This window comes from Mastomys coucha, unplaced genomic scaffold, assembly GCF_008632895.1.
Source record: "Mastomys coucha isolate ucsf_1 unplaced genomic scaffold, UCSF_Mcou_1 pScaffold3, whole genome shotgun sequence".
In the NCBI taxonomy this organism is placed as follows: domain Eukaryota; kingdom Metazoa; phylum Chordata; class Mammalia; order Rodentia; family Muridae; genus Mastomys; species Mastomys coucha.
The window spans coordinates 49,433,767-49,454,528 of NW_022196909.1; the positions used below are offsets into that span (position 1 = coordinate 49,433,767).

The window sequence follows — 20,762 nt, forward strand, 5'->3', positions numbered from 1 at the left end:
CCCCTGCTTGCTGCAGGCTCCCTGCCTTTTTGTCGAGGCTGTGAGATCAACAGTCCTGGCAGTGGCTCCCAGAGCCTCTGCTGCGAGGGACCAGTGAAGGGTTCCCCCCTCTGCACCCCCAAGAGTCCAGGGCTGCTAAGGGGTGCTTACCCCGCCTGAGACACTTCCCTTATTGGGGCTGGGACTGTGCAGGTTCAGAAGTGTGGCAGCCAGCACAAGCCACCAGGCTCTCCAGGTAAGTAGCAGAGCTCTGGGGAAACCAGAGAAGGGAGAAGCGGAGGCTTTCTTTTCTGAGCCGCTCCACAGCTGAGCATGTGGCGGGCGTGCGTTCCAGGACTCTCTGCTCAGGACAGAGAAAATGCAAGTAGACACTGGAGGTGTGTCCAGGCAGGAGAAGGCAGTGTGTGGTGTGTGTTGCATGCACCAAGGTTTGGAGGGGATGTGGGTAGCTGGGAGGACCCAGGAACTGTGGGAACCCAGGAGTCAGGTTGGGCACAGCTGCTGATCAGGAGGTGTTGGGGATACAAGGAGGCTGGGCTGAGCTGTCCAGCTGCACGCTGGGGGAAGCACTGTAGAGTTTGAGTGTTGAGGCTGCCGCTGCTGAACCTGGTGCCAGGATGGGGCAGAGGGAGCTGTTTCTACATCCTGGATGGGGCTTCTTCAGCTAACTGTGCAGGAGTTACAGGGTCAAACGAGGTCTGAGGAGGCACGCGCGCGCAGGGCTTTCAGAGGTGCTGAAATGGAACCCAGCGAGGACTTACGGGCTGGGAAGCGCTCAGAACTTGCAGAGACGATCCCATAACTTGTTCTTGGCGAGGGCTGTGCACCCATGACTCACGGTTCAGCGGGCCTACAGAGGCTGACTGATGTCCCCACAGGGCACAGGGCTGTGTCTCCATTCGGTCCCCCTTCCAGGCTCCCTGCTTCTGTGCGCCTGAATCTTCCCACCCACTCCTCAATACACGTGACAGGCCTCGGGTGGGGCGGGCGGGGCCTCTTATCTCGCCTGGAAAGAATTTAATGGCTTAGAAACAACTGGAAGCGGAACTGAGGGGGGCTACTGGGAAGCGGGCATGCGACCAGGAAACAGCCGCCGCTGCAGCCCCGCCCCTGCTTCCCGGATCTCAGCCCCTTCCCGCTCATCCTGGCTGCTTCCAACCCCTGGAGACCTAGCACCTCCGTTAGTCAAACTTTCTTCTTCTCATGCCCTGGCCTCTGGTGTAGGACCAGAACCCATCTTCCTTTCAGTCACTGAGGGTCTGGAAATCCGTGCTATTAATTTTTCTATTCCCATGGCCCATGTGCTTTCTCCCTCAAATAAGAGGCACCGGGATTCCCCCAGCTCCTTCTCTCTGGCACCCTCTTCTCAGTGTCTTTCAGCCCAGAATCTGCGACTATCCATTTTCTCATGCCTCCACCTCTCCATCTCCAGACTTTGCTGGGAGTGGGGATGGCAGGAGGAGCCAGGTATGGCACTGGAATGGAACCAGACCCTGTCTCTGGAACACCCTTCATAGATGTGTGGTCCATTCCCACCCGGTAGGACCCATCGATGGTCCCCAATGAGTAAAGTGTCAAAGTTGGCCCCACGCTGAATACCAAGGGTGCTGAGTCACAGTTTGGGAAGATGCCCCCACCCCGCCAGTCCTCAAAGCATGGGAGGACGCCAAGAGGGTGAGGCCAGCCCCCCAACATACTTCAGAGAGGCATAGAGGGAGACACAAGAAACACCCAGTTCTTTGTCTGCCCGGTGCCAAGAGAAAGGGTCAGATTTTTCCAAGCGTTGGGAAGGGAAGCAGGAGGGGTTCTGATGGTGACAAGAGAGGGGAGGGGAAGGGCCTGGGAAAGAGGCTCTGGGGCGTGGTCTATGGTGCCACACCCATCTTCTAGACCAACCTGGATGAAGCCAATGGGATCTCTGTCCTTTCTGCTGTTGCAGAGAGCCCTATCATTCCCTTGAGAAAGAAGATCCAGTTGCTCATAAGAGACTGGACATTTAGAAGCTCCTGGGGTGTGGAGGGAGCAGGAAGCGCGTATCCTCCGGTCTCCACCTGGAGAGAGAGCAGCTCCTTGTGCTGTCCATACTATGGCTGGCTCAGTTCTCAGCTACCCTCTGTGCCGATGTAATCCACTTTCTTGGGCATCCACCAGTGACCAGGCATGGAGCAGTCACGAGGGAAATGGCGTGCCTAAGTGGCTCACAGGCCTACAGAAATACCACCTCATTCCCGTTGCTACGTGGATCCGTGCACAGGTGCACTCATATCTGTGTCTGCAGACTCATACGGGTGGCTGTATTTGCATATGCCACATATTAGTGTTTTCAGACATCCGTGCTTGCTGCATGGGTGATTTTGTGGTCCCTAAGCACAGAGTGACAGGGAGGGTAGGTCAGAGCCCCTCCCAGCAATGGCTGTTCCCTCAGAGGGAAGCACAGCCCTGCCTCTGTCCCTCCTTCACACAGTCTGTCCCTTGTCTCTCCCATCCCTTTATTTTATGTCAGTCTTTGAGACAGGGTCTTGTGCAGCCCAGACTATTCTTAAATCTGCTGTGTAGATGAGCCTGCCCTTGGCCTGCTGATCCCTCTGTCTCTACCTCCCACGTGTTGACATTACAGGCATGTGTCACTGCACCTGGTTATGTGGTTCAGGGGATCAAATTTAGAGCCTTCTGTATGCTAGGCAGGCACCCCAGCAACTGAGTGGCATCTTTCCGTCTCTGAATCACCAGTCATGGAGAGGCTCTGAAAACACCTTCCTCTTGGGCCCAGAGGACCTAGGAAGTGTCTGTTGGGAGAGGGGAAGTCACAGGCCTTCCTTCCTGGCCAGTCAACACTCCCCAGCATTCACACTACCTCCTGCCCTCTCAGCCTCTGTTTCAGAGGATCTGGGTACCTGCCATGTTGGCTCAACTCTCACCCTAGTTAAAGCCCGCCTGGCTTCTTCCAGCTCCTTGTTCAAGCCCTCTCTCCTGCCCCTGCCTCTCTCTGCTCCCTGTTCAAGCCCCCTCTCTCCTGCCTCATACCTTTCTTCTCAAACTGTCTCTCCAGTTTTCTCAGAGAACTCCACAAGCGTACTCACACGAAGAAACAAGGAACCTCTGAGTCTAACCCCCATCACTTCAATTTGGTTTTCCCACAAAAAGTGCCTTGGCTCACAGCTCAGAGGTGGAACATTCACCTAGCACATACAAAGCCTGGGGCTAGATCCTGGCACAATAAAAATCAATAGTGTGTGTGTGTGTGTGTGTGTGTGTGTGTGTGTGTGTGTGTGTGTGTAAATAAGTAACTATCTTCAAGGGCCAGCAAAATGGCTCAGTGAGTAAAGGCTCCTGCTGCCAAGCCTGATGACCCCAGTTTGGTTCCTCGAACCCACACAGTAAAAGGAGAGAACAGACTTGGAAAAGCTGTCATTCAAACACCATATTTCCAGAGTGGCATGTGTGTGTCTATATTTTATATCTAAAATAAATAGATGTAATAAAAATGCAAAAAATAAAACTGCCTCCCTGCTCCCGACTGTGTCCCCGCCTGCCTGACCCCAGACTGGCGCTCTGCCATTGAGCTCGATCCTCGTCCCTTTTTTGGCTTTTATTTTTAGATCAATGTAGAAGACAGCGAGTTTCATATACATGGTCATCTATATATCACTGTACTTCACCCATATTTACCCATCTCTATCGCTCTCTCCAGCCCTTGGGTTTTTGAGATGGGGTCTTACCATGTAGCCCAGACTGGTTTTGAATTCCTGCATCTCCCACCCCAGCCTCCCAAGTCCTGAGATTACAGGTACAATCTCTGATCCCAGCACAAAAGGAAACGCTTTTAGCAACCCCGGAAACCCCACATCAATGCCTCTTCCAAGAACACTACATCCTCAGCTCAAAACTGCAAATTTATTATCCTCTCTCTTTAAACTAACATTTCTTTACTTTCTTTCTTTTAAAACAACTTGATATAGACTCTCCCTATGTAGCCCTGACTATCCTGGAACTCACTCTGTAGACCAGGCTGGCCTCAAACTCAGAAATCCGCCTGCCTCTGCCTCCCAAGTGCTGGGATTAAAGGCGTGCGCCACCACTGCCCTGCGAGTCTAGCTTTCTGAAGTGATTAAGAGACATCCACAGTATTGAACTTCATAGTACAAGAACTGTAGTTCATGTGGTGCAAATAAGCCACAGTTAATTCAACGAATCTGCTGATCTCGGGCACCTTAGTAGTTCCCCACAGGAGCTGTAGTAGCCAGCTCTGCTATCTTATCCTAGGAGCCACTATAGGCTCGTCAGTTCTGCACATGTCCAGCCTTATTCCATCATATATATTCTGCCTGTTTCCCAGAAATGCTTGTACCACCCAGTCCTTCCAGCATCCTCTCCTCCGGGCTATTGACTCCTGGCCCAGCTCCCACTTCTACAGGACGGCTAGCCCAGACACTGTCCGTGGTCCTAGCTCTGACCTTGGTCCTGTTCTTGACTCTGGCCTTAGCGCTAGCCCCGGGTTTAGACTGGACTTTACGATCATCATTAAAGTCAATAAATATTTACAGAGCACATGGGTGTGCTAGATAGAGCAGAAACGATTAGTACAACGAGGGGCTCGGGAGGTGAGAAAGCAGCAACCCTTTGCCCATAAGACTACACATCGTCATAGTACAAGCCAGAAGTGTATGGAGTGTGTCATGTATCCTGGGGGTGGGGACTCCAGCCTGGTCAAGAAGGCTTCTCTGGGTGATATCAGATCGAGGCCAGAAGGATGAAGCAAAGAGCCGACATGCTCCACAGAGAGGGGGCTATACATACAGAGGTTCGGGTTTAGTGGGGAACGTGGACGAAGTAGTAAATGAAGTACTTGATCCCTCGTGGGGGGATGGGTGGTGAGGTGGCTCAGTGGGTAAAGGCACTGACTGCCAAAGCTGATGACCTGAGTTCAGTCCCCAGCACCCAACAGTGGAAGGGGAGGTGGCTGCCATGTTGGACATCACATGCTTCAAAAATGAAAGGGGTGCTGGGCTGTGGTGGCACACACCTTTGATCCTAGCACTGGGGAGGCAGAGGCAGGTAGATTTCTGAGTTCGAGGCCAGCCTGGTTTACAGAGTGAGTTCCAGGACAGCCAGGGCTACACAGAGAAACCCTGTCTCGAAAAACAAAACAAAACAACAAAAATGAAAGAGGCGGCCAGCTTACTAATTTTGTGGAACATTGAATAAGACAAAGGCAGATGTCCCCTTGATTTTTGTGGGAGGCCACAGTGGAAGTTGTTTGGTCATTTTGAAGGTGGTGGGAAAGCCATTTGGAGTGGATTGCAGCATTCGTGCAGAATAGGGAAATAGGAACAGAAAATGTAGAAAAGTGTTGTGGTGTCGGGCAAGGATTTGTTTTCAGTCACAGGATTTGATTTTCAGACAGTGCTCTGTGTGTGAACTGTACACTCCCACCCACTCAGGGCAAAAGACATCCCAGAAATCTTCCGCCTCCTCCCAGCCTGTAGTATCCCTAACTGTAACCCCATTTTATCTCCTAAGAGCACAGGTTTTTTTTTTTTTAATACTGTAACACCTACCATCTTATTTCCTAAGAGCACAATTTTTAAAAAATATTTATTTATTTATCTTATATATGTGAGTACACTGTATCTGTCTTCAGACACCCCAGTAGAGGGCATTTACCGATGGTTGTGAGCCACCATGTGGTTGCCCAGAATTGAACTCAGGACCTCTGGAAGAGCAGTCAGTAGTCTAAACCGCTAAGCCATCTCTCCAGCCCCTAAGAGCACCATTTAGCTCTGCCTGTTCATACACCCACAATAAGTAACATCATTTGGAACATGATCTTTCTGCGTCCGGCTCCCTTTACCTGGCACATGCGTGAAATCCATCCACGTCCTGTGTAGAAAAGAGGAAGGTTTTTTTTGTTTCGTAATATTCTGTCTCTGCGATCATTGATCCAGTCTAGTTGGGTTTCAGCAAATGTAAATAAACCTGTGAACAGACAGTAGTGTGTGGTGCTGTGAACCTGTCATCCCAAAATGTGGAAGGCTGAGGCAGAGGGATTGGAAGTTTAAGATCAGCCCAGGCTATATGGTAAGATCCTTTATCAAAATGTGGACAGAAAAAGGAAAGAAAAGAAAAAGCCCTACTCAGTGGTTAGGGGCGACTGTTGCTCTTACAGAGGACTCGGGTGGGTTGGTTTGTTGTTGTTTAGTTGATTTAGATTTACTTTTATTTACTTGCGTTTGTGTGTGCGTGTACATGATTACAGTTGATCCCCTAGAGCTGGAGTTACGAGCAGTTATGAGCTGCCCAGCCTACATGCTGGGGACCTAACTCGGATCCTCTGTAAGCTTTCCAGCCCCAGGAGTTCCCGTTTCAGATTTTATGTATGCATGCGTTCATGTGAGGGCATGTATACTTGGAGGCCAGAGGTCAACACTGGGTATCTTCTGTTTCTCCCCACCTTATTCTTTGAGACAGGGTTCCTGAACTTGGAGCTCAACCACTGGGCTACACTTGCTGTCCTGTCTCCCAGCTCCCAGGGGGTAGGCTCACAGGCATGCACAGGCTTTCACAGGGGGGCTTTCACGTGCTCTAATACTCACAACTACTTTACCAATGGATGCATCCCCAGCCTCTACTTCAGATACTCCCTGTCTCTCTCTCTCTCTGCCTCTCTGTCTCCCTCTCTCTCTCTGTCTCTCTGTCTCTCTCTGTCTGTCTCTGTCTCTCTGTCTCTCTCTGTCTCTCTGTCTCTGTCTCTGTCTCTCTGTCTCTCTCTGTCTCTCTGTCTCTGTCTCTCTGTCTCTCTGTCTCTCTCTCTCTCTGTCTCTCTCTCTCTCTCTCTCTCTCTCTCTCTCTCATGTTTACCTAACACATCATTTTCTCCCAGCCTGTGGAGTGTCTTATTTTCTTACTGATGTCATTGGATGAGCAGATGTTTTCAATTCTTGAGCTAGACATGCAGCCCCCAGGGTAGAGTCCTTGCCCAGCATACTCCATCCCCAGCATGGTGTGCGTCCGTCTGGGAGAGAGGTTATCGGCTTGCTGTAGGAACCACAACTTTCCCTTTTGTGTTTAGGACCACAATCAATCTTACAGAAGTTTCTGTGTTTGCATATAAGGCAGAGACCAACTCTTCCACCCACCCCACACCCTGTGGATCTTCAATCGATGCAACACTTTTTACGTATTTGATTAGTTGCTGTTTTATTTTTATGTGCATGCGTGTTTTGCCTGCGTGTATGTCTGCGCACCACTTGTGCGCAGTGCCTGCTGAGGTCAGAAGAGGGCGCCAGATCTCTGGAACTGGACTTACAGCCGGTTGCAAGCCACGATGTGGGTGCAAGGAATGGAACCCGGGTCCTCTACAAGAGCATTAAATGCTTTTAAGCCCCTAGCCGCTCCTCTGGTCCCACCCTTTCTCTGTTTAATTTCCATAGCATCTTAGTTGTTAATAACTGGCCACATATGCTCAGGTCAGTTTTTTGAATCCTAGTCTACTCACTCCACTGTAAGTTCCCAGTATTGTAAGCCTTGGTATTTGACAGCTCTGAGGGAGGGTTGTAATATCATCACTTTAGGCTTACCCCCACTAGCTTACAAATAATGAGATGCAGACTATGGACATTTTATTTGTTAGGAGGTCACCCCTAGTCTACTGCTCTAACTGCTGGCCTGGCTCCCTCCCTAGCTGTGCACCCCAGATACTTGCTGTTTCTCCTGGCCACGTGCTCATCCTCCATCTCCCCTCATGGTGGCTTCCTCCTCTCCTCTCTGGTTCTCATTTATTTGTAAGCTAGTCAGAGATAAGCTTAAAATGGTTGCACTACAGAGAGGCATGGATTTTAATGAGAGACATTTGAGCTCTTAAAAAAATTAAAAAGTGATGCACTTGGAACCCTTTCTTCCTATTGGGTTGTCTCACCCATCTTTGATATGAGGGTTTGTACCTAGTCTTACTGTAACTTACTTAGCCGCGTTCCATTTAAATCCCTGAGATGTCTGCTGTTTTCTGAAGGGAAATGGAGGAGGAAGGGATGGGGGGGGGAGGGGAAGTAGGAAGGATGGGAGGAGTGGAGGGAGGGGAGGCTGTGGATGGGATGAAGTGTATGAGAGAAGAATTTTTAAACGAAATTAAAAGGCAAGCTGGGCGGTGGTGGCGCACGCCTTTAATCCCAGCACTTGGGAGGCAGAGGCAGGCAGATTTCTGAGTTCGAGGACAGCCTGGTCTACAGAGTGAGTTCCAGGACAGCCAGGGCTACACAGAGAAACCCTGTCTCGAAAAAAAAAAAAAAAAGGCAAGATGGGTGTGGTGGTGCATGCCTTTAATCCCAACACTTGGGAGGCAGAGGCAGGGGGATCTCTGAGTTGGAGGCCAGCCCTGTCTGCAGAGAAAGTTCCAGGATAGCCAGGACTACACAGAGAAACCCTGTCTTGGAAAAAAAAAGAAAGAAAGAAAAAACAAAACCAACCAACTAAACAAACAAAAAAGTGAGAGGGGAGCCGAGCATAGTAGTGTCTGCTGGTCATCCTGGCTTTTTAGAGGTAGAGACAGGAGGACCAAGTGTTCAAGGCCATCCTTGGCTGCATGGTGGATTTGAGGCCATCCTGGGCTTCAGGAGACCTGCATTAAAAAAAGAGAAAGAGGAGGAAGAAAGAAAGGAAGAGGAAGAAGAGGAGGAGGAGAGAGAGGAGGAGGAGGAGAAAAAGGAGGAAGAGAAAAAGGAGGAGGAGGAAGGGGAGGAGGGGGGGAGGAGGGGGAGAGAAAGGACTGAGGAAAACTCACTCTGCCCCTACAGGAGTCTGCCAGGCTGGGCACAGGGCACTAGGGAGCTGGTTCGGGTGTCTGGGGAAGGCTGTGGCCTCCATACTCATCTGCCGGACTCCCTTGGCCCAGATGTGTTGGTACCAACTTTATCCAGCAACTTTTCATACTAAGTGCATGCTGCAGAGCCAGGTCAGGCGAGAAGTCTGTTCTCATGGAATGCTAAATGTGATGCAGAGTGTGAGCGGACAGACCCCTGTGATTGGGGAAGGGTGGGGACAAGCCGCTCTGCCCACCATGAGGACGGCCTGAGTTACACGGGTTAAGGGCAGAACTGTCAGCTTGTAGGGGTCAAAAGGGCATCCCAGGACAGAGGGGGCAGAGCACAGAGAATCTTAGGGTAGTGTTTGTGGACCTAACGTAAGACCGACCGGTGTGGCCGGCTGGCATAGGCTGGGTGAGAGGAACCCTGCGGAAGAGGGAAGACTGAGCAGATGACATCAGAAAGAGACACAGGCCAGATCTGCCCAGAGAGCCAGCTCTCCTTCAGGTTGAGGGGTTTGTTGCCAGTAGGTGTTCTGCTGATGTGCTCTGGAGATGAGGGGACCGATTCTGACCCCTTACTGAGTCAGTTCTCACACGCGTCTCCCCCCTTCGCCCCCCCCCAGCCTCCTGAACCATGACAGCTCAGTGCACCCCGTCTATTCTGACCATCCTGGTGTTGCTCGGCTCAGCCAGTGCTGGCCCTTTCTCTCCTCGGTCCAATGTGACGCTGCCGGTGCCGCAGCCCCCTCCCCAGCCAGGAGGCCCTTCTTCTCAGCTGTACGAGCATACTGTGGAAGGAGGAGAGAAGCAGGTGGTGTTCACACACCGCATTAACCTGCCCCCGTCAGCTGGCTGCGGCTGTCCCCCTGGCTCTGAACCCCCGGTGCCTGCTTCCGAGGTGCAAGCCCTGAGGGTCCGGCTGGAGATCCTGGAGGAGCTGGTAAAAGGGCTTAAGGAACACTGCTCAGGAACCTGCTGTCCCACAGCGGCCCAGGCTGGCACAGGTGAGCCGTTGGTTGGGGTGGGGTAGGGTGCGGGCACAGAAGGGAGAAGAGGGTGGAGATGGGAGAACTGCTAAGCAACTAGGAGCTAAAGTGACCTCCTGAAAATAGGCTGTCCATCGGATACTTACACGGGCTGGATCTCCCTTCTTCCTGCTCTAGGCCAGACGGACGTGCGCAGCCTCTGCAGCCTCCACGGTGTCTTTGACCTGAGCCGCTGCGCCTGCTCCTGTGAGCCTGGCTGGGGGGGACCCACCTGCTCAGACCCCACGGACACAAAGACGCCCACCTCGTCCCCGCCCTCAGCCTCCAGGGCCTGTCCGGAAGACTGCAACGACCAGGGCCGCTGTGTCCGAGGGCGTTGTGTGTGCTTCCCCGGCTACAGTGGCCCCAGCTGCAGCTGGCCCTCTTGCCCTGGAGACTGTCAGGGGCGCGGGCGCTGCGTGCAGGGCGCGTGCGTGTGTCGCGCGGGCTTCTCGGGCCCTGACTGCAGCCAGCGCTCCTGCCCTCGCAACTGCAACCAGAGAGGACGATGCGAGGAAGGTCGCTGCGTGTGCGACCCCGGCTACTCCGGCGAGGACTGTGGGGTGCGGAGCTGTCCCAGGGGCTGCAGCCAGAGGGGACGCTGCGAGAACGGCCGCTGCGTGTGCAACCCCGGCTACTCCGGCGAGGACTGTGGGGTGAGGAGCTGTCCCAGGGGCTGCAGCCAGAGGGGACGCTGCGAGGACGGCCGCTGCGTGTGCGATCCCGGCTATAGCGGCGAAGACTGCAGCGTGAGGAGCTGCCCGTGGGACTGTGGCGACGGAGGGCGCTGCGTGGACGGGCGCTGTGTGTGCTGGCCCGGGTACTCGGGCGAAGACTGTAGCACGCGGACGTGCCCGCGTGACTGCCGTGGCCGGGGCCGCTGCGAGGACGGGGAGTGTATCTGTGACGCAGGCTACAGTGGCGACGACTGCGGTGTACGGAGCTGCCCGGGGGACTGTAACCAAAGGGGCCACTGTGAGGACGGGCGCTGCGTGTGCTGGCCCGGGTATACCGGAGCGGACTGCAGCACGCGCGCCTGCCCACGGGACTGCAGGGGCCGCGGGCGCTGCCAGGATGGCGTGTGCGTGTGCCACGCGGGCTACAGCGGCGAGGACTGCGGGGTGCGCAGCTGTCCTGGCGACTGTCGCGGCCGTGGGAGCTGCGAGAGCGGCCGCTGCGTGTGCTGGCCCGGGTACACGGGCCGAGACTGTGGCACGCGTGCCTGCCCCGGTGACTGTCGTGGGCGCGGGCGCTGCGTGGACGGCCGCTGCGTGTGCAATCCTGGCTTCACTGGCGAGGACTGCGGGAGCCGTCGGTGCCCTGGGGACTGTCGCGGACACGGACACTGCGAGGACGGCGTGTGCGTGTGCGCCGTGGGCTACTCTGGCGACGACTGCAGCACGCGCAGCTGTCCCAGCGGCTGCAGAGGCCGCGGCCGGTGCCTGGACGGGCTCTGCGTGTGCGACGAAGGCTACTCGGGTGAGGACTGTGGCATAAGGCGGTGTCCGCGCGACTGCAGCCAGAACGGCGTGTGTCAGGATGGCTTGTGCGTGTGCCACGCGGGCTACGCAGGAGAAGACTGCAGCATTCGCACCTGCCCTGCCGACTGTCACCGGCGTGGCCGCTGTGAGGACGGGCGCTGTGTGTGCAACCCAGGCTATACCGGGCCAGCATGTGCCACCCGCACCTGCCCAGCTGATTGTCGTGGCCGTGGGCGCTGTGTGCAGGGAGTGTGCGTGTGCTACGTTGGCTACAGCGGTGAGGACTGTGGGCAGGAAGAGCCTCCTGCCAGTGCCTGCCCTGGGGGCTGTGGGCCGCGGGAACTGTGCCGCAATGGACAATGTGTGTGTGTTGAGGGCTTTCGAGGCCCAGACTGTGCCATCCAGACGTGCCCAGATGACTGTCGCGGCAGGGGAGAGTGTATCCAGGGCAGATGCATCTGTCAAGATGGCTTCGCTGGGGACGACTGCGGGGAAGGTGAGCCAGGCCCATTCTCCAATACGCAGGGGCAAAACCAGGGGTTCTGGTAACAGGAGCCTGAGGCCTGGGGACCTAGAGGAAGAATGGAGGGAGGGAGGGGTCAGTCGGAAGGACCCCAACCACCAAGGGTAGTGGAACCACAAGCACAGGCCAGTGGAAAGTCTGACCTTTAGATCTTTTTAAAGCTTTTATTTTCAGGACATGGGGGAAATTGAGGGACCCGGTTTTGGGCGGTGGGAGCAAAGATGTGCCCTTTGGTGTGGCCCTGAGTGCTGGGGAGAGCCATGGGGATGCCACTCCTGGCTAATCAGCTTGTCCTGTTCCGTCTGGGCAGAAATTCCAGCCATCCAAAACATGAGGATGCATCTTCTAGAGGAGACGACAGTCCGGACAGAGTGGACACGGGTTCCTGGTCCTGTGGATGCCTATGAAATCCAGTTCATCCCCATGGTGAGGCAAGATGGGCAGCATTGGGGGGAGGGGAGGGGAGGGCTCACCTTATGCGAGAGACTCATGACACTCCAGGTGACTGGTACCCGAGTCTGCTCCAAATGCCTGCTTAGCCTGCCCCAGCCTGGCACAGAGGCCTCAACATTGGTCTGTGGAAACTAGGGTGTTGATGATGATGGTGAACTCATTACTCCTGGCTGCTCAGTGTATGGCAGCCATTGTTAGGGTTTTTGATTGGTTGATTGATTTTTATATAAGTACATTGTCACTGTCTTCAGACACACCAGAAGAGGGCGTCAGATCCCATTACAGATGGTTGTGAGCCACCATGTGGTGGCTGGGAATTGAACTTAGGACCTCTGGAAGAATAGCCAGTGCTCTAACCGCTGGGCCATCTCTCCAGTTTTTGTTGCTGAGCCCACATCAGCCCCCATTCTGCACCCATCCATTTGCCTTGGCTGGGCTCCAGCATGGGGTGCATGGTGCTGTCCTTGCTTCCTGTGATGGGGTGCTTGGCCACCTCAGTCTTTTCAGGCAAACTCTCAGCCCCATGCTTTCTTCTCAGGCTCTTTAGTGATCTATGCCTCTGCCCCCCAAGACAGGGAGAGCCACTGGCTGACCATGGACTCACAGCGTTGTCTCAGTTTTTGCATATTAACCTGCACTCAACACAGACTCTCCTTGGTTTTGATCATGTTTGTTTATCTTGTTATTGTAAATCTCACAGAAGCCCAAAGCAAAACACTTAGAAAGGATAGACGAGGAGCCCTTTAACCCCAGCACTCGAGAGGCAGAGGCATGCGGATCTCTGAGTTTGAGGGTAGCCTGTTCTACATGACTAGTTCCAGGACAAGCCAGGGCTATGCAAAGAAACTCTGTCTCAAAAACAAACAAACACCACCCCAAAAAATAAATAACTCCCCCTCCAGAAAAAAAAGGCAAAAATATAGATAAGCAAAAAGGAAGGAGAGAATGAAGGGAAGAAAGGAAGGAGGGAAGGAAGAACAGGGGGAGAGAGAGGAAGGGAAGGAGGGAGGGGGAAGGGAGGAGAGGAAGGCAGGGAGGAGAAGAAGCGGGCAGCATTCGGCCGCCCGTCCCTTTAGTCTATATATAGGCTGCGCCTTAGGCTCTGTTCAATGTTATCGTTCTTGGTTTAGGCCAAGCTGTCTGGGCAGCGGCAATAACTCTGAGTCTTTGAGCTCGTTTACCCAACCCCAGCCCCAGTCCCATGTTTCTCCCAGCATTCTTTCCCTGCCTCTAACTTGCTCCCTTGGGAGCTCAGTGAGGATGAGGATGAAGCTGTGGCCTCTCCCTGGGGACCTCCTGGACACAGTCTGTCATTGCCCATCCTTTCTCCCACTTCTCAGTCGTCTGGCCTTTCCCACATCGTCCCGCAAATGGTGGGCAAGACCACACTTGTATCCGTCAGTCCAGATGGAAATCCAGACAGACACACTCCCTGGCCCTAGAGCCTCAGTGCTGGGGCAGAGAGGAAAGTGCCAAGGTATTGGCTGCCATCCTTACCCTAGGGCAGGTCCCACGGGAAGGTCTCCAGCTGCATCCCAAGCCCCAGTCCCTACTTGGTGGCCCAACCAAGATACACTCCCCCTTCTCCTGTTTAAATTTTTTATATAAAAATAATTTAATCGGGAGACAAGAATTTGGCAAGTGGAGAAGAAAAAATTGGTAGCTGGCCCTGTGACAGGAAAACAAGTGCGCTAACACTTTCTGAAGTGTTCTTCCACTCTGGGGTGCGTGTACATTATTCACATAGCTCTAATCGGAGGGTGGGACTTTCTGAAGGAATTTTCCTATGAACCTTCAGGGGAAGGAGAAATAAAATAAACAGTTGAGATAAGAGAAGTCCTCAGGCACTGTTGTCTCGTGCTCCAACCGCACACAGCCCCATCTTTGGGTGTTGCCGAGGGGTGTGGTGGCTTTTGCCTTTGCTCTGAACAGGGTGGTGTATGGTTTGTGCACCAGGCTGAGCCCCATCCACACCCCACCCCCACCTCTGCTCTAGGATGGGACCCTCCAGGTCCTCCGTGAGGCTGCGTGCTAATCAGACCCTCAGCCCAGGCTCAGACCTCAGCCCTGCTTTATTAGCTCCGTGGCGACTCTTGGCGGGGCCTGAGGCTTCCGACATGGAACCTATGCTGCAGATCCTTGTCATCCTCTGCCTTCTCCCTCTAAGCCCGTTGCTCCCTTGTTCCTGCCAGCTCCCTGGCCCCACCTCCCCAGAAACACTTCTCAGAACCAGACTCTGCTATTCCTGGCCAAGCACACCCTTTTCAGAACTTAGGACTAGCCCTCCCCTCCTGTGTGTGTGGATTGTCATGGTGACTCCATGGCTCTCAAAGGCTTCGCCACCTCAAGATCTGATTAAGGGCTGTGGGGGTGGGGGTGGGGATGGGGCAGGAACCCAACAGGACAAAAATTCATGCTCATGGCCTCGAGCTCCAACTGTTCCCTCTCCTCTACAAGACGTGAGAGAGACCCAAGGGACCTGAGCACTGGGTTAGAGACCCTTGGGTGTTCTGTGTCAGAATGTTCTAGAGAGACCTGGGGGACCTGAGCACTCGATTAGAGACCCTTGGGTGTTCCGTGTCAGAATGTTCTAGAGAGACCCGAGGGACCTGAGCACTCGATTAGAGACCCTTGGGTGTTCCATGTCAGAATGTTCTAGACAGCCTGGAAGTGGGCTGTACCGAGTGCTCACTGCAACACAGACCTGGACCTTGGAGGACTTTTTCTTGGGTCTCCTGTGAGAGGAGAGATGAAAATGAGGTCCTTGCTGGGTACCATCCAAGTTGGACTTTGCCTGTCGGACCATGAGGCTGATAGTGAGAATCAAGTTAAAGGTTGCCAATAGCGATCAGCGAAGAGGCCGAACTTTACCAGGGAGCAGAGCCAGCCGCCAGCATCTGGCCAGAGCGCCTGCTTCACACCCGCATGATGGGTCTGGGCAGTGTGGGTGAGGCTGGCAGTGTGAGTGAGGCTGGCAGTATGGGTGAGGCTGGCAGTGTGGACGAGGCTGGGCAGTGTGAGTGAGGCTGGGCAGTGTGGACGAGGCTGGGCAGTGTGGGTGAGGCTGGCAGTGTGAGTGAGGCTAGGCAGTGTGGGTGAGGCTGGCAGTGTGGGTGAGGCTGGCAGTGTGGGTGAGGCTGGCAGTGTAGGCGAGGCTGGCAGTGTGGGCGAGGCTGGCAGTGTGGGCAAGACTGGCAGTGTGGGTGAGGCTGGCAGTGTAGGCGAGACTGGCAGTGTGGGCGAGGCTGGCAGTGTAGGCGAGGCTGGCAGTGTGGGTGAGGCTGGCAGTGTGGGCAAGGCTGGGCAGTGTGGGTGAGGCTGGCAGTGTGGGCGAGGCTGGCAGGGGAGCTTCTAAGGCTCTGCTATCAAGTGTGTTATGGGAGGAACCAAGATATAGAGGTCGAGACAAAGAAAGAGCTCAGGGTAGGTGTGTCAGGGTGAAAGATCTAAACTTTGTGGGCATGTCATAGAAGGAGAGGCCGACTGGAAGTGATAGCCAGGCAGGCTCCAGGAGGTGCATGGGGGAAGGCTGCCCCAAAGCCTCGCAGGGAGGATGGGGCTTCTCTGTACCCAGGGGAGCATTCCCACCCGGAAAACAGGGACAGAGCTTTAGTGCATCCTCACCCAAAACCAAAACTCTCCACGTGGCTTCTCATCTGGTTTTGTACTTTGGTATTTACTATGCTTTCTTGGTTTAGGACAGCGCCTTTCACATTTTCCAGTCCCATCTGGCTGAATGGAGGTGTCCCTAACCATGGCCAACATAGCTAAGCAGTACAGAGTGTCCTCAGCAGTGGATGCCCTCGCTAAGCAGCCCCAGGAGATGTAGGGTTGTTAGAAGGCTCGCAGGCATCCAGCCCTCCCAGCACCCAGCAGCTGGGCCTCTAGGAGCCTGCAGGGCCAGCCTACAGGATCTCATAACTTTCAAGACATGCCAGGAGGAGAGCTTGTGTTCTTGTGGGCATTTACCACACTGAGATTAGGGAGGGAGACGTCTACATTTGGCTTCTACTAGGTTGTGCCCAACCCGGCCAGGGACAGGAATGATGTGTTATTATTTGAATTTCCAACACATGGCATGGTGCCGGGTGTAACAGCGCTCAGGAAATGTACTAATGGAGCTTTGAGCGCTTGAGCCTTGATATAAGGGGGACACAAGGCCACTGAAGAGACAAGAAAAATGTCTAAGGGGACACACAGCCCATGTCCCAAGTCACACACAGGCAACCCTGTTCCCATTAGAAGAGGCAGCTGAGCAGGAATGGGAAGAGTGGGGATGTAGGACATCTCTGCTGTGCCTCCTCTGTTCTGAAAGAATGTGTTTAGGTATCTGGGGTCACCAAGGGAACCAGAGGGACCCTGGGTCAGGTGGAAATCTGGCAAATGAGCAGGCAGGGATTGCCCATGAGAGGAGATCCTGGTTTCTTATATTTTTAAGGATTTATTTATTTCCCTGTTGTGGTGGTACACACCTGTAAACCCAGAACTTGGGAAGCAAAGGTAGAGGCAGACAGATGTCTGTGAGTTCGAGGCCAGCCTGGTTTATAGAGTGAGTTCCAGAACAGCCAGGGATACATAGTTAGACTCTGTCTCAAAACAAAAAACAAAAACAAAACCCCCAAACCAAACAACCAACCAAGCAACCAAACAAAAACAAATCAAAACGAAACAAAAAAGATTTATTTTGTCTGTGTGTGTACAAATGTGTATGCACATGTGTGTCTAGGTGCCCAACAAGGCCAGAAAAGGGCATCAAATGCCCTGGTGCTAGAGTTACAGGCAGTTGTGAGCAACCTGGTGTGGGTGCTGGGAACTCAACTCTGGTGGTGGTGGTAGTTGCTACTGCTTCTCCTCCTCCTCCTCCTCCTCGTCCTCCTCCTCCTCTCCTCCTCCTCCTCTTCCTCCTCCTCCTCCTCCTCCTCTTCCTCCTCTCCTCCTCCTCTCCTCCCCTCCTCCTCTCCTCCTCCTCCTCCTCTTCCTCCTCCTCCTCCTTCTGTTTTTGTTTCGCTTCTGTTTTTTCAAGACAGAGTCTCTCTGTGTAGCCCTGGCTGTCCTGGAACTCACTCTGTAGACCAGGCTGGCCTCAAACTCAGAAATCCACCTGCCTCTGCCTCTGCCTCCCAAGTACTGGGATTAAAGGTATGTGCCATCACTGCCCAGCTTGGCCCCAGTTTTCTGAAGAAAATTATTTTATGTATAACGGTGTGTCTGTGTGTGTTTGTGTGTGTATGGAGGTGTGCACATGAGCACAGGTGTACGAGGAGTCCAGTGGTGTGGAAGCAGAGTTAATGTGGGTGGTTGCAAGCTGCCCCACATGGGTGCTGGGAGCTTGGGTCCTCTGCAAGGGCAGTAAGCTACCTCTGCAGCCCATCTTCGTCTCTCCTGTTGTCTAGACAGGCTCCCTCTGAGTCCCCATCTATCCTTGGGTGAGCTGGCAGATGTAGACCACAGAGAAGAGCTGCTGGCTAGAGTGAGGGCTCTAGCCGTCTTGGCTCCCCTGCTTGTATAGAGGGTGAAGTCCCATACAGTCCAACGTTGACACCATTTAGAATTGTTAAAAAAGAGACTGAAGCTGGGCAGTGGTGGCACACGCTTTTAATCCCAGCACTTGGGAGGCAGAAGCAGGCAGATTTCTGAGTTTGAGGCCAGCCTGGTCTACAGAGTGAGTTCCAGGACAGCCAGGTCTACACAGAGAAACCCTGTCTCGAAAAACAAAAACAAAAACAAAACAAAATAAAAAAGACAGCTGTAGTGTACTTAGATATAATAATAAATAAATCTTTAAAAAAATAAATGGCTCACGCCTTTAATCCCAGCACTTGGGAGGCAGAGGCAGGCAGATTTCTGAGTTTGAGGGCAGCCTGGTCTATACAGTGAGTTCCAGAACAGCCAGGGCTACACAGAGAAACCCTGTCTTGGAAAGAAAAAAAAAGGGACACATCTGCTACTCTCTTGCAGACCGAGGGGACGAGTCCACCATTCACAGCTCGGGTGCCCAGCTCTGCCTCAGCCTATGACCAGCGAGGACTGGCGCCTGGTCAGGACTACCAGGTCACTGTTCGTGCTCTACGAGGGACCAGCTGGGGTCCTCCTGCCTCTAAGACCATCACTACCAGTGAGAGCTGGGGTTGTGGGGGCCAAGATTTCTGGATCTGACAGGCAGCTGGGAATCGGCTTGGGGTGGGGGCTATACCAGAGCAAAGAGGATTCCCTACTGAGCCCTCTTCTGTCTGACCCCACTAGTGATCGATGGTCCTCAGGACCTCCGGGTAGTAGCTGTGACCCCGACCACACTGGATCTCAGCTGGCTGCGCCCCCAGGCTGAGGTGGACCGATTTGTGGTGTCCTATGTCAGTGCTGGCAACCAAAGGGTGCGGCTAGAAGTTCCCCCTGAGGCAGACAGGACTCAGCTAACCGACCTGATGCCAGGTGTGGAGTACGTGGTGACTGTCACTGCAGAAAGAGGCCATGCAGTCAGCTACCCAGCTTCTATCAGGGCAAATACAGGTACGGTGGTCCTGGCATTCTGAGTGCTAGGGAAGAGCCTGGTTTCTGAGACTGGGAGTCCTTTTCCTTGGGCACCCAGGCTGGAGGGTCAGAGATGGATGTGGCAATCCCAGAGCACCTGTTACAGCCTTGCCCTGTTCTAAAGGCACCCGGGAGACAGCCCTGAGGTGCTTGGAGTCCTCTAGGAAGCTTGTAGGTTAGACTATGGGAGGGACTGCCCCCTGGAAAGGACACAGTATACAGAAGATGCTGTTATCCGCCCAGGGGACAGCAGTTCTTATCCCAATTTAGGTACTACTCGGACAGTTTGATGTGGACTAGAGTAAGTCATAGGTCATGGTCCTGCTGACTTTTGGACTGCGGTTGTCTGGGGTTGGGTCTCATAGCAACCATTTCCCACCAATACTCAAGGTTTCTTAACAGACACCCAGATGGATCTTTCTTTGCTTTTCCTGGGACATCGCGACACCCTCTTCGGAGTAGCTCACATTTTCATCCTCCTTTCCTGTTCTCTCCGTCAGATGCGAGCCCCGCCTGCTGGCTTTTTTTTCTTTCTAGGGCACCAACAGTGGCAGGCTTGGAAGGCAAAGGAGTGGGTGGGGCTTGGGGGACACTAATTTCTCTTTCTAGGTGGGACTGGGGCTCAGGGAAGAAGCCTCGTCCCTGGTTGGGGGAGCAGAGCGGTGCGGTGGGGGAACCTGACACTGACCTGCTGTTCCCTCCCCCTTTCTCGCTTGGCAGCACCAGGCCACTACAGTTACCCGGAGGTGCGCCCCCCAGCCCCGCCCCCCAATCCCCGTCCCCGGCCTCCGTGGCTTCCCCGGCCCTCGCCGTCCCCAGAGAGGGGCGAGAAGGAGTTTCATCCCCGGCCAAGCCAGCCCCAGCCTTCCCGACGGCCGTGGGGTAACCTGTCGGCTGAACTGGGTCGCTTCCGCGGCACAGTACAGGACCTGGAGCGTCACTTGCGAACCCACGGCTACCCGCTGCGCGCCAACCAGACTTACGCGTTGGTGGCGCGCCACATCCATGAGTTCTTGAAGCGCCATCAAACAGCGGGTGCCCCAGCATCCCAGCCACGTCACCCTCACCCCACCACTACTCCCACCCAGAGCACCAGGAAGCGGGACTCGGACCAGGGTGCTGTGGGCCCAGCATCCGATGGTGTACACTCGGTGACTGCAACGCGCCACCCGAAACCAGAGGTGCTGGGCAGTGCAGCTGACGGCTCGCTGATTGTGTCCCTGGACGGGCTCCGGGGTCAGTTCGAGCGCGTGGTGTTGCGCTGGCAGCCACTGCCACCAGCCAAGGGCCCCAGCGGGGAGCTGACTGTGGATGGTTCGGAACGCACTGTCCGCTTGCCCAACCTCAGGCCCGGGACTACTTACCACGTGGAGGTCCATGGGGTACGGGCAGGGCAGACTTCCAAATCCTACGCCTTCATCACCACCACCACCACAGGTAGTGTGGGCTGGGGCCCTGGACTGCCCACCCCCTGTCCAGCATCACCTGCCTTCAGGACTGTACTTGCTTATTCCTGCTACCTCACCGCTTAGGCCTCCACCCCTCACCATGCCCCGCCACCTCCCAGCCTACCTGGCGCAGGCTGCAGGATACTTCCACACAAAGCTGCTCCCCACTGTCAAAACCTACCCAATCCCAGGGCCCTGGCATCCTCCTGAGGATAATCAAAGCCAAAGAGGCCCGGGTTTGTCAAGTTCCCTAGCTCACACGTGGGTTCCCAAGCTCTTTGGCAGAGCCTGCATTGCCAGGCGAGTCCAACATCTGGACATAGGGCCACAACATTGTCTGCAAAGTTCGTATTCAAGAACCTTGCACTTGAGTTTGTTTCAATTAGGAAAAAAAAAAAAACCTAAAACCACAAAAAGCACCATCTCATAATGTTTAGAGCAAGTTTAGAGTTTTGTGTACGGCTGCACTCAGAGCTGACCCGCACTTAGGACGCCTCCCATGCA

The 20,762-nt window shown here is 54.2% G+C and overlaps 1 protein-coding gene across 10 annotated transcripts in view; it reads left to right on the forward strand.

Annotated features, from left to right (window-relative positions):
• Positions 1-20,762, forward strand: part of Tnxb (tenascin XB) — a 60,520-nt gene continuing 39,758 nt past the window's right edge. For 5 of the 10 annotated variants that reach the window (XM_031347403.1, XM_031347409.1, XM_031347407.1 and 2 more), the window contains exons 1-7: positions 1-235; positions 9,424-9,804; positions 9,964-11,802; positions 12,140-12,255; positions 18,241-18,397; positions 18,526-18,789; positions 19,531-20,247. In XM_031347403.1, coding sequence (XP_031203263.1) covers positions 9,435-9,804; positions 9,964-11,802; positions 12,140-12,255; positions 18,241-18,397; positions 18,526-18,789; positions 19,531-20,247 — 3,463 coding nt within the window. In that variant the 5' untranslated portion in view covers positions 1-235; positions 9,424-9,434. Of the gene's footprint in view, positions 236-9,423; positions 9,805-9,963; positions 11,803-12,139; positions 12,256-14,935; positions 15,230-18,240; positions 18,398-18,525; positions 18,790-19,530; positions 20,248-20,762 lie in introns of those variants that run through there. The other 5 variants (XM_031347411.1, XM_031347404.1, XM_031347406.1 and 2 more) reach the window with 3 other exon arrangements.